Here is a 23,189-nt window from a genome sequence, read left to right as displayed (position 1 = left end):
ATCGCATGACAAGACCGAACGATCTGTTCAAGTGACGGCCCAATCCGTCGCTCGAAGCCGTCGCTCGTCGCTGTCGCGCACAAAGTCGCGCTCATGGAGTTTAGCCTTAACTCTCAGGTTAGTTGCACTTGCTTTGGAGGGAGGCTATGTAACTCTGCCACATTTACTGACAGTCCACCACAATTTGTGACCCGAGAGCAATTTTTAGTTATGCCTTCCAGTCTTGGAGATTTCCCTGGACAGCAGGGTTGCTCGTTAGAGCGGAAATGCATACAAGCTGATCTCACTTGCTTGCCTTGTAAGAAGATTGTCCCTTTATTGGCTTATTGCAGACTCCCGATCAGAGCCAGGTAATTCGGACACTGAAGTCGAAGAAAATGGCATGCCACAAGTAGATGTTCCAGTAGTAGTTGCATCAAGTGAGCAGCAACAGCCGCAACAACAAGCAGTGCAGCCAGTGCCTGCACATGAACGGAGTGTTTCCGATGAAGAAGGAACTGTGAGTATCAGGAAACTGGCTAATTTACCTGTGTTCGCTTCCTAAACCCTTTAAGGATGAGGCATGAAAGTACCGGAAGGGCATTACAATTGAAAGGTGCAATAGTACATATCACCATTGAAGATATCCAACAAAAAGAAAAGAAATATTTTTTTCAGGAATGTTTTTTAGTAACAGGTTTGTTGCCTTAAGGGAAACACCATGCAGAACACCAAAAGCCAGCTTTGCCGCAAGCCACCTACGGCTTTGTGTGCATCTTGTACAGACGGCTCTCATTGGATATGAGACAGGGGTGCACTTTGCATGTGCTCTACATTGCCTGTGTGATGCCACTGCTGCTGGGGATTTTGTGTCCGACTTTCTCCACTAACTGTGTTGTCAAAAAACAAGCCGCGCATGAAGATCCTACTTCCTCTTCCTTTGTTCCAGTTCCAACTCAACAAATTACGCTTACTGCTCATCATTCAGTGCTGTCCAGGGATATTTAGCCAGGCAATTCGTACTGAAAACCGAAACTTGGCAGTGAAAAAATTATTTTTCTTTCTTGGTTTGTTGCCTTCTAGGCATCACCTGTTCATAAACTACAATAAAATATACTGCTTAAGAAAGCCTAATTTCGGGTAACGTGGATCTAGAGTAGCCTCGTTGCAAAAGATATTTGAAATACAAGTGGATGCGCCAAAATAAGCTAGGAAAAACGGGTGCTTTGCTTCAGTAATTGAAAGAGATGTTGCCGTGACCGCTTGCTGGAAATTATGTAGAACCCAGAATGGTGGGAATCGGGGTAGCTCTTTGGCATGACGTCTGAAATTAAATGGAGCCCGTGACACGCTGAGAATTTCGGAGGCAATGTACTGGGATTTACATCATATCTGCTAGCCACCAGTTGTGCATGCTGTCTGCTTAAGTGCTGTTTAAAAACTGTTAATAATAAAATGAGACAACTAACAGTCGGGCAGCTTGACCGATATCACTTCAGTAGTAGATTACTCATTACGGGTATAACTGAAGTAGTCATGGTGAAATTTTGTTGCAGGTGCCCCTTAATCGTTTTAATGTAGTTTCTTCTTGCTCTTTTTCTTTTTTTTGCAAGAAATTTTTGCAAGTGGAACTAAAGCATTGAAAATGTTTCTCTGTGTACATTATACAGTCACCAATAGATTTTTCGGACTCCAAACATTTGGACTTGATGGATATTTCGGACTTCATATATGCACCGTCAGGATTCCCATAGAGCTAATGCATTTTCGTGACCAATTTTTTAGACGACCAAAGTTTCATTTTCTGGAATAAACTGCTCATTCTGAGCCACGCTACCCGATCTTGAGCACCGCCATGTCGGTTTTTCCGCTGGTTTGGCCAGGCTTGGTTTCTAGTGACCCGGCTTATAGCCTCAGAGATCGAGATGTGCACGCTTTCAATAGAGAGCGCACGACATTCTCCAGTCTCGGAGGCCATGCCCGCTCTTCCTTGGCTGACAAAACACTCTAGGGGACAGCACTTTTGCTTTTTTTACTGTTTCTTTTTTCACTCAGCCCAGTTGTCATAATCACTTAATGCGAGATCCATTTTTATTCATTTATTTATTTTTATAGTTTCGGTTCCTATTTGCACGTGGTGTGTCGACAGAGCAGGTGTGTCTGGGAGACATCGCATCTTTGTGTGTGTTCGTGTGGCTTTGCATTTGTGTGATCGGCACCATCTCATGTGCTCATGTTCCCTTGCGAGAGCCAAATCGTTTGAAGAAACGTGGCTTGTTTCTTCAATCTCCATGGCGATTTCCGGCAACAGAGATCTCAGATCACCAATGCGGTGACACTTGGTGAATGTAGTATGATGAGGCAAGGTGTTATTAGATTTTTTATGGAGACTACATCACTCTTGCACAAATCCAAGCAAATCTGAGCGCCTCCAAGCATAGTGTGAGGCAGGGAATTATCAGACATTTATTAAGCCGCTCTAAGCCTAATATTTTCTTCTTTTACTTTTTTTCTTTTTATTTCTTTTTCTTCTTCTTCTTTTTTTTTTTTTTTATGGACGGGTTTTCTGGACTGTTCAATTCTTCAGACTATTTTTTCGCCCCCGCAAGGTCCGGAAAGTCGGTCGGCGACTGTACGTAGCTTGTTTTTAATATGTTAATGCAACGTAATAAGTATCTTCTTTTTTTTACAGACGCTGTAAAATTCCCACATCTTTTTTCTTCAATATCACTGCGAAAAAGTCAGGACATGTAGATGTAGCTAAAGAGTGTCAACAGCTAATTTTTATTCATTTGCGATGTGCAGATATTCACGTTAGGACCTACAGAATTGTCACGGTCATCATAAGATTACTCTGTTGCTGTATCTTATGATTAAATTTGAACTCTGGAATGCGAGTGGCACAGTATCATTCGATGAGGTGTGATCTTGAAATATAAACCTAATATTGAAATTAACTTTAATTATTGCTTATACTTTAACTTGTTTGACCTTTTTTCTTTAGGACTGTCATTGATTGCGAGGCATTTACTTCTGCACTTGTGTCTTAACGGTCTCATTCACACTTAATTTTGTGCAGTGGATTGTAGTATAAGAAATTTGCAGTGGTCAGATGTTTTGTGCTGCTAGATTATTCACTGTTTTACAAGTATGTTATTGCATGTGTCTCTCTTGCAGTCTACTGAGCTAGGAGTAAGTAAACAAACTTAAAAGCACTTTTAACATAGCTGTGTACAGAAAGCAATACTTGTTGAATATCGTACACTTGTGTTTCCAGTGTACCTCTACACCACAGTTGATATTTTAATATAAACGATTTTGCAGCGAACTTTATTTCCCGTCTGTACAAATGTGGCATGCTGTCAAAAATGCGTTAATTAAATGCAGAATGCCACCTGCTGACACATTCTGTGTAGTCGTCCATATGCCGTTCTACACTTTGTTCAAGTGTGTAAAGGGATTTCTCCCTATGCCTTAAGTTATTCTGATCAGAAATTGCAATGAATGCCATAGTTGTGGGGATGCTCGACTCTCTTGCATCTCTTTTGTTCCTCTTACCTGTCAACTATAGCGGTTCCTGATGTTTGACTTGACCGCATAATGCATGCAGCAGTGGTGGGTGGCTGCGGCATAGTTGCACAGCTATGTTAAGAGACAGCACAAGCTAGTAGAGTCATGATCCATTCGTGCATAACAGGCAACATTACGAAGGCACAGAGACTTTTCTCGCTGCTTGCATTTGCAATCAAGAAATAGTGCGTAACATATGAAAGAAAGATGTAGGTATGCATCCCATAATTTGATGTAGCATTGTCCTACAGATTAATGTTGCGAGACATTATGTAAATGTAGTGTTGAAGATGTTGCAGATCCAAACATATTCACCGCCGAGTGAGTGGAGCGACACGTTTCTGCAACCAGTGGTGACAGCGCACCGCTAGTGCTCACGACCAAAACATATTACGTTGCAGATTGTATGCACAAAAGCGCACAGATACTATGTAATTCGACGTAACCTTACGTCTGTGAAGTGCAGTTGTGATATATGAAGTAGTCATTCTGCAAAAAGTGTTGTACATAATAAAACAAACTGCACTAGGAAACGTGTGGAGTAAGACTTCAGTGACTGCACCACCTCTGTGTAGCTTCTGCCGCTTAGCCTCCAAAGTATGAAATGGAGGATAGTGCCACATGATGGCGTCGGGTTTAAGAGGAACTTGTTTCCTTGTTTGGCTATGGGAAGTAGGCGTGTATGTGCTAATGGCAGGTTCACACCGCTAAACTTTCAAGGAACTGTGCCGATAAGAGGGACGCGTTCACACAGAATCTCTTGCTGCACGCGTGATGAAGGGCTCGTTGCCGCCTGTCAACTTTCGCGAGACGCTCGTAAACTTGTGAGACTGCCTCTCGCAGTTTGTTTTGAATTCGTGGTTGGCTTCTCATTTTGCTCCGTGACGCTCTGTGAACGATGGCATGCTAATGAAGAACATCAAATCGGCCGCGCTTGCAGCTACAGAGGTAACAGTGTGTGTGTCACTACACTTACGGGTAGGTACACTCAGCGACAACTCTCTGTGGGAGCACAGCTAAAGCTACAGAGCTGAAGTACACATTTCTTTACTGCGCATATGCATGACGTCTACAAATGCAGGAACTGTAAGCTATGTAGCGTAACCAAATCGTAAAAACTATTAAAATTTTGTTGTTCAAGATTAATTTCATAACAAATAACAAGCTTGCTTAGGAAGAGGATTTTCTTACTTGTTGTTCCTAGTTTTGGCTTTCCGGTGTCCGTGTCTGGTTTTCCTGGTCCTACAAACCGCCAGCAGAACATCGGCACTGCTTGGCCTAGTGAAGGCAGTCGCGTAGCTTTGGTTGTGTTGCCGGGTGTAGTGCATATCATTGGTCGCGCTCACCAGCAGTATCGCATCGTACCTAGATATGCACAGCACAGGATAAACCATGTACTTATTCTCAGACCAATTAATTTTACAGCAGGCTGGACTTGTAATGATAATACTCTCTAACGCAACAGTACAGAGAGAAAAAAAAAATGCTACGTTAATTCATGGTGAAAGCCCAATTCGGCTCGTATCAACAACACTGCCAACACACACACTTGCTTAACTCACAGCTATCTTAATGCACATAACTTTCTCTCAATCTTTCTTTCTTTCTTTCTTTCTTTCTTTCTTTCTTTCTTTCTTTCTTTCTGTGTTATTTCCCATTGGAAACAGTTGCAAACAATAGAGGATGCCAGAATAAAAGCTGCAATTAGGCACAAAAAAAAAAAGAAACTTCCATGAGTTCTCCTGCAGGCTTGTCTTCACATAAACCATGGCACAGATTCGAAGAATACCAGCAAATATATTTGCAAACAATGATGTGACTGGCCATGCCTGTGCCATTTGCAAATGGCTAATTGGATGTTTACAACCGTGAGCTGCTTCCCACCCCCCTGTCCCCTGTCCCCTCCGTTCTCTCCTAATCCTGTGGTGTGGTTGGCTTGAGACAAGTGATCCTTTTTTTTCTGTCAACGAAAATCTGTCTTGGACTGATCTGTGCAATGAGGGCGTTTTTCTGTCTTGCAGCGTTGATGCTTCGGTTGCCGATGTCACCAACCAGAAATTGTCCGGTGTGAACAGGGCATAACTGTGCATTTATTTGTGATGTTCGTGTGTTTGTGGGACTTTCTTGCGAAACGTTTCCAGTTTGGCTTCAGAGTGGGGCTCTGGCACAGGCAAACACCAAAATATGAACGCGCTTTCGTGCGCAAGATCTGTTGCGACATTGTTTAACCATCACCAGTAGCCTTTCCTTAGCTGTTTATTTGCATTGAGCTGAGTGGATGTCCTCTATTTCTTTTTTTTTCAGACTTGCACAATATGTTTTGAAGCTTGGACAGCATCGGGAACCCATCGATTGGCATCCCTGAAGTGTGGACATCTGTATGGACTGAGGTTGGTGCCCGGTTTGTGCTGTGGGACTTCGAACACAAACTCTGTTGAATGAACGCTGAATACAAATGATTCCCGCCCTTTTTTCCCCTTGCAGCTGCATTGAGAGGTGGGTTCGAGGACAGCGCGCCAAGTGTCCCCAGTGTAATGCACCAGCCAGGAGAGTCGATATCCGCCCCATATTTGCACAGAAGCTAATGGTGAGAAATTTTGTAACATTGTGAACACTAGGATGTGAACATTGTTTAATATTAACAGTGAGAATGACTGTTTCTTCTTTGTAAACGATTTGAACATAATTCAATATCCAGTTTGATTAGTTTCTAGGGTTAGTATAGTTGTTTTCGACTATAATAATTACTATTCACCATACTTTAAAAAATTGCTATTAATTGACACCTAACAAGAACAACTGGGCACTTAAGTTTAGGTGCACCTCAGTTCGTCGAAATTAATACGATGCGCTTGACTAAGGCATCTGTCAGAGCCCCAGTATCGCTTCTCGTCTCTATATTTAGATTTTCTGACAATATTGAGTTGGTAGCCAACAAAGAAAAGGTTGATCACTAGACAAATATTAGACTTTGTCAGGTATTTATTAGATGTTGGACTATTAGATATTAGCTGTGAACTTTTAACCCAAGTGAATGTATTGAGGCTAAACATGAGTCTATGAAAACTCTATGGGGAGTATTAACATAGCCTTAGTAAGCAAAATTGAGAGTCTAAACAAAACTAAATTCCAAAGTTTGTGCTCATTAGGCTTCATTGTTTTCTGGAATAGCACATGCAAAACTGTGTCAGCATTCTGCAGCCTGCAGTGTCCTGAAGACCTGTCATTGGTTGGAGCCAAAGGTGCATTTGTGCGTATTTCTGTTTAGATGCCTTTGCTAGGCCAGCCTTCTTCAAGTTCTATAGATGGAACTCTCAGTGCTTAGACATTCCACTCCCATAGTCATGAGCAGAGACTGAAAATTTAGACAATATGCCTATTTTTTCCTCACCTCCCTATTTAACATAGAAGCATGAATTATGGGTCTAGAACTATTTTTAATGGCACTTTTATTGTACTTTTGTTATTTTTGCTGTTGTTATTTCGATGTGTGTGCCTAATATTGGATGTAAAGAGCCTAACAATAACTTTTTCTGTGTTTTTACCAAGTTCTACTTGTAATGTTATCATCCACTGGGGAACTTGGTTGAAGGGAGCCAGTTAGTAGCACAAACACTTCACTGGTGTAAAGGCTTTGCAGCAGATGAGAACGTTTCTCTGAGAAGGGCTTGAACTGCACTACGTGGCATTACGCGACGTCTTAGTGTACTTGTGCAATCACTTCACATTTTTAACTCTTGACACCGAATGCGAGGTTCATTTTGGATGTTCAGGTAAGGTTCGCCACCATTTCCAATGTACCTGTTGCTGATAGTTCAAAACTTCAATCAAACAAAAATCACACATTTTCGTTACTGAAAGAACTGTCAAAGGTTCTGACCAGTGTATATTCTGGAATTCCAGAGGGCGTTGGGTCACCGAATGTTCCAGAGCACAAATATGTGTTCCTAGATTCGGTTGATGCTAAGCGTTCGTTTACTATATACAAACCAATTATCAGCGAGAAAAGGCTCAACACGAAACCCAAAAATCTTCAGATAGTGCTCCTTTCACAACTTCGTTATAGTGTCAAGTGACACTAAATTTGAGATAAATCTTGTAACCATACAAATTGACTCATTTTGTTTTATAGAGAAAATAAAAGGAATTTTGCAAAACTGAGGTTTAGTGGGCTGCGTTTCTATCATTTATCCTTGGATGCACAGTGATAGTTGTTTAACGGAGCCTATACATGCCTAAATGACAATACACTTGAACCTTGTTATGAAGTTGAAGTGGGAGCCAAAATTACTTTGTTATATCCATTATTGCCCTTTACTGCAATGTATGCCCAATGAGGTGCACAATTGTAAACTAGAAATACGAAGACAGCTTTGCGGCCTGCATAACCGCTACACAGCCACGTAGGTGATGAAATTTTAATGAAATAACAATGAATCTTTGCCGTGTGCAACAATCAACTTCATAGCATCAGATGCGACAGCCTTTTGTTAGCTGCCTTCTGTTCCAAGGTGGTGGTCTTTCGCTTCCACTCGACTCGTGGTCGAGCACCGTGTGACACACAGTGGTCCGCTGTGTGACCGAGGATGCAGGCAAACTTTGCTGCGCCGGCTTGGCTCATCAAGCTCATGGCCTCCAAGCTTGCACTGGCTTGCACCGGTGCCAATGCGATCTTGGAGGCTATGCTTAGCTGTCAGTCCGCGTGATGTGCCGCAGAGAGAGAGGGAAGTGAATCTTTTGCGTGGCCGTGCGTAGCCACGCAGCATGGCTTCTGAGATTGTGCCAGGGAGATCTCGGAGGCCACACCCAGCTGCAGTAAGAGAGAGAGGTCAGTAGACAAGTGCGATAGTGAGCTGCTGCTTGTGCGCATCTACCCATGGCAGTGAGGAAGACCAGTGTTGTTTGATGGCGTATTCTACGTGGGAAAGCAGGACTTTTGAACTGCCACGGTGAATGAGTGCTGTACCCCACAGAAAGCGATGTACTCGGCGTGTAACGGTCGGGTGTCTTTTTTTTTTGTTTCGGAGACAACTCTAGTTTGTTATAACCATTGGCAGGTCAATTTTGCTTCGCTATATTATTATTTCGTTATGTCCCGTTTCATTATAATGAGGTTTGAGTGTATTTGGCACTTATATACTTTAACTCTCACCCGCCACACCCATGGGGCATTGTTAGCCTGCTATCGATGGTTTGAAACAGCACTTTCGAGACCTTCCACGCTGATCACGGACACATTGCGCCATCGGAAATGGAGGCGGAGAACTGTATTTTTGTTTCCTAAGCAGTTTGCCTTCTTTCCCCTGTTATTTTTATACACACTTCGAAGTTTCGCGATCATCAAAGTAGAAATAAAAAACGGGCGCTTCCGGAAGCGGTGAGCCTGTGCACTTCGAAAGATTGTAGCCACTTCCACTGCATCTGTGGCTGATTTTATAGATGGATAGAGCAGCTGTGAGTCTGAGGATGCTGCAATTTCGTTGGACTTTGACTCTGAGAGCAATGACATTCCAACCCAGCCCAGAACGTTGGCAGCTGCAGCTCGCTAAGTTTCGTGTTTTGCTTCGGCCTGTCTTTGTTGTCGTTTGGAGTGCTTGAGAGCCTGCCAAGATGGATACTTGTAGAAACTGCAAGAAATGCTACATCCACAGGAAAACCAAGCAGAAAACAAGCTTACTGCAAGACATGCAACATTACTCTGTTACACATCGAGGAACTGCTTCGCCGCATGGCACACCCAACTGTACTGCCTAAAGTAAAGTTTTTGTAGTGGAAGACCTGTTATGTGAAAAATTTTGATTTTTTCGGAGATACAGTCAAACCTTGATGTATCGAACACGGATATATCAAATTATTGCATATATCGGACACTTTCTACATTACCTGGAAAATCGCCTGCATTTTTAATTCTTCATTTTGAACTGGGTCGGATGTAAAATGGGTATATCGAACTCCACCACCCCAGACCACGTGCGCTCTGCTGACAGGTGGCAAGCTTTCCCGCAACACCCTTAAATATAGTAGTGCGATGGCCATTTCCAACTGCTGCGCACTATAGCTGCACACGTCCATTGCACCGAGGGAGCCACTTGAAAGTAGTGGCATATGCACGCGACGGCTTGGCTAGTTCGATGTCAACGACTCATTGCACTGACTCCTCCTTGGTGCCACGCTCTGCACCTTCCATGCCAGGAGGTTATATACTAAAACTTCTGGAGTGGCAGCCGTTGCAGTCGCCTACAGTAGCGAGTGAAGCCACCGGCGGCCATATTGCAGGGGGCAAAAAAAAGGTGGGCCCAGGCACCTGCGAGATACGCACGGTACTCGAATGCGTTTTCTGTTTCCCGATCAAAAATTGTGCAAAAACATCTTTGTTTATTTTACATAACTATCTTACTTGCAGTCAGGCAGTTTAGTTACAGTAATATATGATACATTTATTTTTTGTGTGCATGAAATTGTTTTTGTCATAAACTTCTTTTAATCCATGTAAGTATCCTTTGGCGAGTGCTCCAGCTCCGTCACATGAAAAATGTAATGTCTTGTACCTGCCCAAGAATGCACAATTTAATTGTTGTAATAGTGTAAATGTAGATGATTGGTAGTTTTATAAGCGATTAGAAACAATTTAAATGAATAAAGAATTATCGGAGAGAATACCCACAGGGATACATAGGACTCCATAGAAAATACATGGGAAGCTTATAGTAAGGGAGGGCCAATTTAAATTTAAGGGTGGGCCAATTTAAATTTAAGGGTGGGCCAACGGAAATTTGGGAGTGGGCCAACGGAAATTTGGGAGTGGGCCAACTGAAACTTGAGGGTGGGCCAACTTGCAATTTGTGGGTGGGCCAACTTGCAATTTGTGGGTGGGCCAACTTGATATTTGTGGGTGCGCCAACTTGATATTTGTGGGTGCGCCAACTTGATATTTGTGGGTGGGCCAACTTGATATTTGTGGGTGCGCCAACTTGATATTTGTGGGTGCGCCAACTTGATATTTGTGGGTGCGCCAACTTTATATTTGTGGGTGCGCCAACTTTATATTTGTGGGTGGGCCAACTTTATATTTGTGGGTGGGCCAAATTGAAATTGGGAGGTGGGGTTGGCTAACGTGACATTTGAGGGTGGGCCAACCTGAAATTTGTAGATGGGGCAACCTGAATTTGGGGCATGGCTAACTTGAAATTTCGGGTGGGTCAACTGGAAATTCTGGGGTGGGCCAAGTTGAAATTGGGGGTTGGGCCTACTTGAAATTTGGACGAGTTCACCTGGGCCACCAGAGTACAACACGCTGCTATGTAGAGCCATTAACTAGAAGCCCATTTCAGAAGCAGTAGCAGAGGGCACAGGTAGTGACAACAGCTCGTGTTATGCAAGAAGACCCACCAAGGCTTCGTTCTGGGAGTCAGATTTCCGTGCCAAAACCATATGTCTAAAAATACGTAATTCTATGTTTCGTTAGTCAGCTAGTAAAAATATAATCGCTATGAACTATTGTATGTAATCACACAAGTCAGAACCTTTGCCCCCTCTCATGCGTCTACAAGAAGGTAAACATTGTACAGGCACATAATAGAACTTTGTCTTTGAACAAGCTCCTACAGAAAGGGGAAATGTGAATACTATGCAGGGATAGAGGGGTTGCCATGCCATCATCAGCTTGGGGAGAGATCTAATAAGCTGCCATTTTTAATACATGGACCTCTCCACAACATAGTTGCTACGTTGGCATGAAATCTAGGGAGTTGACAAAAGGTCGTCTGGTCTGGATGACCATGGCACAATTATGAAAAACACTGACATCGACCAGCTACCAGCTAAGAAAGTTAAAAGGAAGAAACAACATCCCGGCTCCCAAATGGAAGCCTTATCTACAGTGGCCTTCCATCCACTTTCAATGACTTGCCTCAGTAGCCCAGTGGGTATGGTGTTGCGCTGCTTGCAATACCCCAGATTTTCTTCTTTTTTTTTTTTCAAAATTCACTTTCATTTTCACATTCACTACCCTTGTGAACAAAGCTCCCATGTGGGAGCAGAAACTTCATTTGTTCTTTCTTTTTTTCAATATTCTTACCGACTTAGTGTCAATGTTTTCACGCAGCTGTGTTACGTTGGTACATGTGATGGGAACTTCCTGTAAAAGAGTGGTCTTTGTTTTGGTCAAGGACGTCGCTAGGTGCCCATGTATATTTGTTTGCACATCACGTCAATCAAGTGTTGACGATGTTTGTGTGCAGGCATTGGACACGATTCAGCTGGACCAGGTCGTGAGCGAGCTGAATGCAGAGCGGGAGAAGCGCAAGCGCTCAGAGATCGATGCCGAGCTGATGCGGCAGAAGTACAAGCTGCTGTTGAACGACTACGAGAAGGTCAAGTCGGAGTTTTCCAACATGAAGAGAATGAGGTGTGCTGCACTGTCATTACATCTGCTGAAGTTAATTCCTGTGTGCTTCTTCTTTTCTGTTGTGATTGTATCATTAGGCTTTCTTTGTTAGACACACAAAATTTTTTTTAAATCTACCACACTGAATTTGAGATTGTACGCAGTCAGATTAAGGTAGAATGGGTTTTGGTAAAAGCATGCTCTCGTCTGCAGCACTGTATTTATGATACCCTCGCTAATGACTCTTTTATCCACTGGAGCAGCTAGATGACTGCAGTTTTCTGCTGTTGCATGCAGATAGGCTTGTTGAAACCTCAACCTTGGGATAGGACATGTGCAACACGAGCAGTGTGCTGCACTTCCTATCCATTTTTTTTTTGCCAACTTTTTTCTTTATGTGTATATTTGAAACCTCTCAAAACGTTGCACCATTGTTGTACCTATTAATTACTGCATTTGGCTCCTTAGGACCACTCCGTATTCTCAAGTTGGAATAGATAGGATGCTTTTTATTTTTCTAATGAAATGTTCAGTGTGCTGCTTCCTTAAGTGACCATTTTGTAGACATTGCTGCGTAACATTTTTTGAAGCGTCAGTACGTAAATGGCTAATGAAACCTACTTAAAGGGGACACTAAAGAAGAGTAATAATTCAAACTTGTTTTTTTTTTTAGATAAAAGGCGTAGCAATGGTTACACATGTAGACCGACACACACAAAGCACAATGATGCATATCATAATTTTCGCACCTCTTATCTAAACATGAAAAGCCAACATGCTCAAATTTTCACCCTTATTTAAACTTGGATTGGTAAATTGTCCTTCTGGAATATTGGAATGACCAGTGTTACCATGACCAAAGTCTCGGCAAATCAGAAGAGATGGAAATACAGAAGACAGCTAGTGACGCCACGTGGAATGTTCTACTCTTAATGATGATGTTGCAATTATTGGAATATAGTGCCATCTAATGCCTTTAACATTAACACCATGCATTGTAATTAGGTTTCTTTTGGATCTGTGCTCACAATATGTCCAAGATTACTGTTTGGTTTATTATGCACAATTTCTTATTTATTTGTTTACCCTAAATGCATCATTACGTTGCTGTATTTGCCTTTCCGTGCCATTTGTACTGGGTTTTGGTCCTAGTTAAGCTGGTGTAGCGACTTTTTGACCACGGCCCTCAGCATCCCAAATGTTGGAATAAAGTTTGGTTTGATTTGATTTCCCGTGCCAGCTTTACATTATGTCATGGACTTTGACAGCACCTGCTTGGGTTTAGTTGGTTCATCGTGCTTAAAATACAATTACAGTGCTTTCTAAAGGACACAAATACAACCTGGCATGTCTATAGAAATTTTTATGCACAAAGACACTTTGTGAAAATGTTTTGAAATCTTTGACGATGCTGTGGTTTTTGGCGTAGAATCCAGGACAGGGAAGTCTGTCTGTTATTTTTACTGCTTGCAGTAAACCTCTTTATGGTAAATAAGTGGTTGTGGACCTTTGAAATAATGTACCTTAGCAATCTAAACTGATTTAGTTTCGTGTTTTAGCATTCCTCTAATAGATCTGCTTCTGCAACTACTCGCAGGCTAGAGACTTCGGCCTCAAGTCACATTGACTGCAGCGCCGGGAGCAGCTCTTCCCAACGGTCTCCGGGCAAGTTCACTTTGGATCGGGCTATCGACCTCGGTAACAACACGTCGTGTAGAAATTTGGCTGTCTCTGGGGTGCTGAATCTGCTGGTGGTGTCGCAGAGCAAAAGTGGCCTTTTCAGTGGGTACGGCCTTCGCAAGGTAGGTGGATATGCCACTGCACGAGGAATACTCCCTTCTCCTATTCGGCAAACTCCTTGCGGCTGTAATCTATGGGTTTTACTCATATGCTGAATGACATAACTCTAATTTGGCGGGTGAAGCTATAACACCCCAATGCATGCACATGAAAAAGCTGTAGTTTCATGTAGTTCACATTAAGAAAAAACTAGGGTAGATGATGCCTCTGTGCTTGAACAGGTTGTTGAATGATTTTTTAACCATAGAAAAAAAGTGATGTCATGTAAAATGTGAGCATCAGCAGAACTAAGCAGGCCAAAGCATTGGTCTGAAAGCTTATTTGACATGGAAGTTGTTTGTAAAGGCGAAAATTAGGTACTTAATTTCATGTGTGTCTTTGTCACTCTGGGCTACATGTGTGTTACTAGGTGTTTCCTCCCATACGTTGATACAGCAGTAGCAGAGAGCAGTACTACCTCTGAGATTAGGTGGTGTGACGGGCCAATCTCGGAGACCGTGCTGAGGCCAAAACTTGGCACGATAAGGGGCGCAGTAGTGTAGGCATCGCTCCATGTTGGTGGCACAGCAGAACTGTGTTGAGCACAGTAGGAATAACACAAGAAAGGGATGGTCAAGAAGGTGTTGCAGGAGCGAAATTCAATTACTGCTAACTGGTAACACCATCATAATTGAAAAAATTTGTGAGAAAATATGGTTTTGTATTTGTCAGACAGATTCCAAGCCTGTTTTTTAAAGGGTGGTGCTCTTTCTTGCAGTGATGTCTGTCGTTAAAGTTGGAGCAAAACTTGAGGAAGTCAGTTTAGATGCTGCTGCTGTATGGGAGGGAAGAAAAAATGAATTAATGTAATTACAGGGCAAATATTGACAATGGTTAGGAATGCAGGAAAGTACACTTTGCAATTGTGGACCACAATTAATAAATCCGAGCCAGTTGATCAAACAGCTTCTCAAACAGAAGCTACTGTTCTCTTAATGCATCAGCACAATAATCCCAGGCATTTTCCTGAAGATATTCGATTCGAGTTGATTCACCTCGTATCCGCCGTAGTGATTTTGTGGCTACGGCATTCAGCTGATGAGCACGAGGTCATGGGTTCAATTCCCTGCCATGGTGGCCATATTCCAATCACTGGGGAATACAAGAAATTCTCGCATACTTATATTTAGATGCACATTGAAGAACTTCATCCGATCAAAATTAATCCGGAGGCCCCCTCCCCGCTCCAATATGGTGTCTCTTGTTGCCAGTATGTTGCCTTGGAGTGTTAAACTCCACAATCTCATCTGAACCAATTTAATTCACTTAGTCACTGTTGCCATTCCTCTGAAATTGCCCCACTCTTTTCGTATCTGCTTTTGCTAGGTTTCACTCTTCGACTTGAAGTCATCCCAGTACATCTTGATACACAAGGGTGAAATCAAGGACATCGCATTCCATCAGCGCGACGCACTTGTGCTCTCAGCCTCCAACGACAAGACGGTCAAGCTTACTACCATGATAAACGACGCGATTGTTCAGACGTAAGTACTATGAACAATGGTTCAACTAATTCACTGATTGGAGAAGTTGGTTATTCATTTTCTTCAATCTTTAGTTCCACACAAGACAGGTTCATAAGAAGACAGATGATATGATCAACAAAGGTTGAAGGAGCGATGTTTGCTGCTGAAGCAAACATTTAGACACGGGAACCTGTCTTCGTCGGGGCAACAACTGACACCCCTGCCAGATAGGCCTACTCAGTGTTGCCTTGAGCAGGTGCACTTCCCTGCTAATAATATTGGTGGCAGGCTGCCACCCAGAAAGGTTTAGTGACATTCGCTGTAGAGCGCATGCGGCAGTAAGTGCACCACTCAAGCTCGCTTTGTGGTGTCAGAAGTGTATAGCCCCGATACTGGTGGAAATGCAGTTCTGTGTTCATATTTTATGATGTTCATGCACATGCATGTGCTAGTGACCTATTGCCAAGGCATGAGCGGTTGGTAGGCACTGAAATAAACAATAAGCAATCAGTGCTAAAAAAAAATTAAAAAGAATTGAGCTACCGATTCATCAGATAGTGAAGCTTAAGTGAGTTCTATGGGTCTATTTGCTGGCTGTTCTTAGTAATGATACATCACTGATGCCCTGTTCATAGACAAAACCATTTAAAGTGATACTGATTTTAACAATACAGTGCGGTCCACTTATAACGATACCTCATGTAACAATATATTTGCTAGATGTAGAAGTCGACTTGAAGGAGTACTGACACTAAATCTCGAAGTCTAGGTAACGTGTGAGATTGATTTATGTGGGTACGCAGACATCGTCTGCAAAATATCAACGGTGAATATAGCTTAGAACATATTTAAAGTTAATATTAAAGTATGTGCGCGCAGCCAACCGCAAAACGTAGCGCCTCGTGACATCAACATCAAGGAAGGATTGTAAACATCCGAGAAAACCCTACGTCATGAGTTTATGCTGCCGTCGGGACAGGCCCGGCAAGCAAGTTTCTCACCGCTCTGATAGTCCCGGTGTCTTTTTCTTTTTTTTCCCGGGTTGTGACACTGACCTCATTCACTGCTGGCGGCAGCACAAAAATCGGCTAAAATTTGTTTTGACACAATATAACTCGCAGAGTAAAGTGGCCTCAAAAGTGCGTGTGTTATAAAATGTTGTGCAAAATAGTAAGTCATTGGCTTGATTTTGACTCGCAAGAGGCCAGCGCAGCCACCACAGCGATCGTCTACGCGAAGTGGCTTGCCTGGCTAATGTGTTTTCTCATCGCTTCCAATGGCATTGGGGAAACTAATTGTAGTGTCACTTATGAGCGACATAAATGTACAGACGTTGATTGTTTTGGCGAATATAGGTTTTATTACGTGATGCTGACTGATCGAAAGGGCTGTCGGCCTCGGATCTGATGGCCAGCGAACTAGGCCTATACCGTTTCCCAGCGATCACCAGCTCACCTGGCTTGCGTGTTCGCTACCATCAGTGCCGATAAGCTGCAGAAGTGGTCCAAGTTCGTGCTCGCCACTGGACGCTTAGAATAGACTCCATTGAAAAGCAGCCAGGTCTGCTCGTTTCATTTTGAGCGTGCCTGGCATAAACAAAACCCGCCGAGCTTAGAGCAGTCCGATGATCTTCCACCGAGACTACGTACCCCCAAGTCTGATGCTGTGCCGACCTTTACCCCACCTGGTGTCCTACACCGGAATATGCTTCATTTCCAAAGTGCCCTTGACGAATGGTTCATACTACTAGTAGCGGTGCATACGTATACAGTGCAGTCCACTTATCATGATACCACATATAACGATATATCAGTTATAGCAATCAGTTGACTTCAGAGTATCAACTTATGCATTAGGGTTTTGAGAAAAGAACACATATATAACGATATGTTATTCATCACGTATTGTATATAACGACCGAAATTCTGCCTTTTGGGCAGCATTTTTCATGCAGAATAATAGAGAAATTTGCTTTGCTAAGTTCCCCTTAACCTAGACAGGGTGAAAAGTTTGCCAACGTGAGTTCGTATCTGCTGCAATTACCGTGCAGCATGTCCCACCAGCACGCCGATTACAATAGCCACGGAGAACATTGCAAGTTGGCACCGCGTGCCACAAGATGGTGCCACCAGCTGCTTCTTGTCTGCTTTGCCAATGAGTATCCAAAGAAAAAAAAGAAAGAGTAAAGAAAAAAAAAAGAGAGCGAGAAGCAAACCGTGCCTGCACACCCTTTCTCCTCGCAAGCATGGATATGCACCACGGAAGCAGTGGTAGGTGCCCCGACAAAGCGTTAAGCTGTGTCGCTTGAGACAAAGCTGCAAATTTTGCAAGACTCAAAGTGCCAGTTCGCGCAGTCAAGGATATCGACGATTCTAAAAACTGCGAGTGCTGCGATCATGAAGGCTAGAACCAGTGACCATGCCGATGAACGGAAATGGCGGGCTTTGTGCGCCCGGTTGAAACCCCCATGTGTGAAACCAACATGGTGGCAGCCACTGACATTACTGAACTCTGAGAGCACATTGCTGCTGGCGATAAAATGGGTGGTGCTTCGATGGAGGAGTTTCTGAGTGCAGACAGCGCTGCCTCGTTCTGCGAAGAATCTCCGATGGGGCGATCATTGTTGCGACAGACAGTGGCGCTGTTGATAGTGGCCTGTCTTTGACACAGACCCCGATGTTCACACAAAGTGTACTGTCGTTGATAGAGTCGCTCATTGATTTCATGTGCGCTAAATTATAGCCACCAATGTTTTTGCAGCCGCTAGATGCGATGCACACCGTGGTTGATAACCTGAAACTTCCGTGAAAGCAAGTGCAGATTTCTGATTATTTCAGCGCACCTAACGCTTGACTCGCTGTTTAGAGGTATAAATAAATGTTTCATTTTTCACAGCCTTCTTTCTACAACATAAATTTTTTTATCGTAGGTGGCAAATTTGGTTTCAGAGCTACGAAGGTACCTTCGGCAGCCTTCTTTTTTTTTTTCACAGCAGTCCCGATACAGCGATGATCGGTTACAATGACTGGATTTTTTGTTCTTGATATCGTTATAAGTGGACTGCACTGTGTTGATAGCTGTCGCTAGCTGTACTTTCCAAGTCACTGCTTTGTAGTGGGTCCAATCAAAAGTGGTTGGCCACATCTAATACGGTGGTGACTGCCATCTGCAGGAAATAGTCGCCGCTGGACAACAAAAACGAGGGCAACGATGATGGCGAGGGCATCACAAAGTACATGCAGGCGTAGCAGACGAACTAGCAACATGAAACTCGTGCCCTGGCGTGCGCACATCTTAGTTTTGTGAGATCATGTGCCCAGCTGTGTTTACGTTCCTTCTTTGGCCCATCTTGTTGCTCTCTGAAACCGAAACTTGTACTGGTCACTACAAACAAGACTAGATAATTACCTGTCGCGCTGTGAAGCCAGTGATGTTTTGTGCCTTGTTTACTTGGTTATTAGCTACTTATCGCAGCAGAAAAAACATGATAGAAAATTTTTGTGTCAGTACTCTTTTAAAGGGTCCCTCAAACTGCTCGGACAAATTTTGTAGACGCGTAGCGTGCAGCTACAGTAAAACATACGCACCACAATTTATGTGAAGCATCTCCTATTCAAAGAGCCACAGATGATTACAAGTTACCCTCCTCCATAGCCATGCTTTTTCTCCTCAACTCGTCCACAGAGTGATCGGGGTTAAGCTCCGCCTTTACTGGCTCTGTGTCATTATGGGAGATCATGTCGTCTACTTCTGGTTGTCTTGAAGCAGGCGCGCAAAGCCTCTCCAACCTCTTCGCCAGCCACCTGGCAGTTGATTCCAAGCTAGAGCTATTGAAGCAGCGTGCATTGCAAGCATTCTGTCGCAACGCTGTGTGTGTCTGTTATTACGATAATCACAGGCGAGCTGCGCATTTTGACGGATGGATGGAGGCGTAAACTAAAGCCCCTCCATTCTACTATTGCTGGGATGAAGGAGCTTTAGTGTAGATGTACATGAGTGACCTGATCGGTCTGCGCAGTCCAGCAACCTGCTGGCGCAGAGCTTAACCAGCCAAACAAAGCTAATATTGCTTTAACGAAGTGCAAAACATTTTAAACATTAAAAATAGAGACATGTTCATGATTATGCTCCTGCCAAAAATTTACACCAGTAGTGAAGTAGAATACACTCGTTTACTGCTATATTAGTTCTGTGTCTAGTTGAGCTCTGCACCACCAGGCAGCTACCGTGCAGGACATTCACGTTTGTGCCTCTGCTCATCCCGTAAAATGCCCAAGCCCTGTCCACTTGCGCTTCCTTTTACCCAAATACCGGACAAGTGAAACACTAGTGTGGCATATAGTAATCCTATGGCATGAAGTAACGACCACAAAGACATAGATGCCTGTGCAGATCGTATACAACAACCAGCGCTTCAGCCACTCTGCTCGCATGTTTACCTTGCAAAGGGACACAATATTTCAGCTTGGCTTGTTGCCGATCGCTACGTTTGCAGCTTGCAACGCAAGGGCGAACCATGGTGCTTGAGACCAACACAGACCGCACAGCTCACGTCAACACGGAGCACATTGTAACACAAGCAGACAACACTTGCTGTGTGCCAGAAGTGCTTGAGTGTAGTGATAAATTTCATGCTACTGCGTGCTATACTATCAGCCGTCGGGTCGAAGTTGACGGGGAAGCGCGGCTGGCTTTTCTTCTTACGAGTGATGTGAACACATTGTCGGTAAAGCTTGAAACTGTATCCTTCGTCGCCGACTCTCAAATTCAACAAGATGTGTTTTTTTTTTCTCACTCAAAGTTGCTTTTTATAGTTGTTCAATGATTAGGAAAATATTGCCGCCCTTTTCATGTAATAAAATTCATCGGGGACTGTACTTATTTGTATAAAATATTGATATAACATTAAACAATATACATATAACGATATAACATGTATAACATATATAACTTATAAACAATATAACATATAAACAAAGATTTTGACATAATAATGCAAATTGCCGGTTTACCGACTTCATTATATCGAGCTGTAATTTTATAACAATATGTTACGACCGTATGTCAGACACAACGATCAAAATTTTGGCTTCTATACGGCATTTTCCATGCAGATTGACATTTGTGTTGCGAAGTTCCCTTTAACAAACGATGTCAAGACATGACAAAAATTACCACGTGGAAAGGCACTGCGTGGAAAGGCACTGCGTGGAAAATTGCCACGCAGTGCCTACCACCCGTGCACCGATGCACCGATTGTGAAAGCCACGGAGAGCATTGCAGGTCGACGCAGCACATCACGAGATGACACCAGGTGCTTCGTGTCTGTGCTATGCATCGTCCGCGATTGTGCTCCCTATGCATCCAGAGAAATAGGGAAAAATGTTAAAAGCGAAGCAGTGTCGCGGTGCTTGCCTGAATTTATGGTCACGCCACTCTTGGTCGTGCGGCGCGCGATTTGAGAGGTGCGTTCGTAAGTAGCGGCTTCTAATTCAACCATTTTACCATCTGCTTCTGCAGAAGTTTCCATCTATTATCTCTGTATTCCTTCACGGCGGCAGTGAAATTTCGTTACATTGAAATCGAGTGTAAACAAACTTCGTTATATTGAGGTTCCAAATACATGGCGCCCTATGGACAAGAAGTTATAAAAGGTTAAATACTCTGTTATAGCGAGATTTTCATTAAGTTCATTACATCGAGGTTTAACTGTATCTCCCGAGACCTGAAGACAGTTCAGAGGGAAGTAACCACTTTTTAATTCAGTTCTTGTTCCTTACTGGTATGTTACAAGCAAGAAAACCTGTCTTTTATTTTAACACCAAACTCAGGTTGGGAAGGCAGCATCTCCATATACGGAGACAAAGTGAGCCTCTCCTCATGTTTGTTATGGTGTAAACTGATTACAGTGTATAGATAATGATGCAACTTTGTCTAATGGGCTGGCACGTTGATTCAACGTCCTAGATGTTTATGTGATCTCATGGTAATTAAAACTCGCATCGTGGGTGCTTTTTGCTGTCCGACGACACAACAGTGTACATCAAACTAGTGTCAATTTTCTCAAGAAGCGACTACAAAAATGTGAACAAACCACTTCCCTACAGTTCCACATTCACCTGACTACATATCCAGGATGAATACTTTACGTAACTGCCTCTTGCTCATCCTTTCCGTAGTCGGCATTTGTAGATGGTAACATCTCCAGTATGACGGCCACAAACTTTGTTGAGCTCCCTGAAACGCACCCGGAAATTTGAAATCCTTGGAATGAGAAAGACTGCTTTATTACATCCCACGCCTTTTTATCATGTCGGGGACATGGCGACACCTTCGTGTTTCAGTTACCACCAGCCTGTGGAAGCCTGGAGCTGTGCGTGGGACAAGGACGACAGCAACTGCTTTTACGTGGGCCTTCGAAACGGCGCGGTGCTGAAGTACGACATACGCGTGACATCCGAGCCTGTCTGCAAGCTGCCCACCACCAATCGCTATGAGCCCGTGGTGGCCATGCAGCACATTCCCAAGGGGCCATCATGTGCCGAAGACAGGTGACATAGCTTTCACATTCTTCATGTTTGTTGGTTGCCAGAGGCCAGCTTCTGTAGCAGCTGTAAAGTGTAGCTGTTCACAGAAGTTTTTAGACAACAGCATTAAAAACGTTTGAGCATCTCTACCTAATTTGTTTAATGCAACAGGAAGCACATACAATGGCAAGCAGGAGCTTTGGAGACCACGGGTGTCGTGAAAGATTTTGTTTTCTTTGCCGTATTAGACATGCAGCCTGATATTGAATGGCACAATGTACATGTGCCACTTAGACCATAACAGCGCAGTGTGGTCCAAAAGCCCAATGCAACAAAATTTCACATTCACAAAAGGAAAAATTGACATCCACCCGTATGTACCAGCACGAAGCTACAAAGGAAACCTGTGTGGGTTTTCTTTGTAGCTTCGTGCTACATGCAGGTGGATGTCAATTTTTACTTTCATGAACCTTCCTCCACTTTGCGGAATTCTGCAGAACTGACTTGCCAAATTTCACATTGGCTAAATAGGTAATACATGAGTAGTGTATACTACTGAAGTAATCTTGTAAATGTTGCAGGGTTGGTAATTGTCAAATTTTGTGATTAGCAGCCTTTAATAGCACCTAAGCAGATGACGTGTTCACCTGATGGTTAGCAGATAGGACATTTGTCCCAGCACATCGGCTTCGACATTTTTCAGCGCATCATGGGCAGCGGCCAATCTCATAGGTCATGCAAAGGGGCTGCACTGTATCTAGGGAACTAGGCTCTTCATGCTGCCCAAGATTTCGTTTCAGTTCGCCTTCAAAGGAATACGATAAACTTCTGTTAATACGACTCTGGTTAATTCAATTTTTCAGTTAATCAATCCCGACTGAAGGTCCCGGCCAGCACCCACACTTTTCTGTGGGCTCAAACATTTTTTTTCAACCCTGAAATTGATTTTCGCCGTATAATTTGAACTTGGCTGGTCAGCATGCACATGGATGACTGCACTGGCGATTCCACTGGTGACTACAGTAGTGGCAGTATCTGTCTTGGCAATGCTTAGGGTACAGTGAATGCACCAAACACACGTCATCTTCTGTCAAAAACACCTATTTTTGGCCTGGCCCAGAGAGATTTTAAGGCGAGAAGGGTAACTCAGTATGAATTAAAACAGCATTTACCTGATTCTAATGCGTGCATTTTTTTCCCAATGAAAATTCGTCCTGAAATAGCTTCTGCGATGTAATACGATACTAAACAAAAACCACATGTGTAGTATTTGCAACAGTCTACCGTCAGAGCCAGCTTAGCAAGCGTCTTGCTCTTTCCAATACAGGATAGTAACCATGGATGGCGAGAGAGTAAGTTCTCAACAATACCAGTACACAAAATTTTTTTAGGGGTTCTTGGCATGGCATGACTTAGCTTGGT

At 43.3% G+C, this 23,189-nt stretch overlaps 1 protein-coding gene across 2 annotated transcripts in view; it reads left to right on the top strand.

The window, feature by feature from the left end:
* The window catches only part of LOC126517959 (E3 ubiquitin-protein ligase rfwd3.S-like), a 56,176-nt gene that overhangs the window by 7,304 nt on the left and 25,683 nt on the right, over window positions 1-23,189 (top strand). For both annotated transcript variants that reach the window (XM_050167788.3, XM_055064805.2), the window contains 7 exons: window positions 333-499; window positions 5,854-5,939; window positions 6,034-6,136; window positions 11,790-11,956; window positions 13,533-13,737; window positions 15,101-15,258; window positions 21,585-21,791. In XM_050167788.3, the coding sequence (XP_050023745.2) occupies window positions 333-499; window positions 5,854-5,939; window positions 6,034-6,136; window positions 11,790-11,956; window positions 13,533-13,737; window positions 15,101-15,258; window positions 21,585-21,791 (1,093 nt within the window). The remainder of the gene's footprint in view (window positions 1-332; window positions 500-5,853; window positions 5,940-6,033; window positions 6,137-11,789; window positions 11,957-13,532; window positions 13,738-15,100; window positions 15,259-21,584; window positions 21,792-23,189) is intronic.

Source organism: Dermacentor andersoni, chromosome 11, assembly GCF_023375885.2.
Source record: "Dermacentor andersoni chromosome 11, qqDerAnde1_hic_scaffold, whole genome shotgun sequence".
NCBI classification, from domain to species: Eukaryota; Metazoa; Arthropoda; class Arachnida; order Ixodida; family Ixodidae; genus Dermacentor; species Dermacentor andersoni.
Note: the sequence above shows the minus strand (reverse complement) of the source record. Positions and strands in the feature narration are given on the sequence as shown.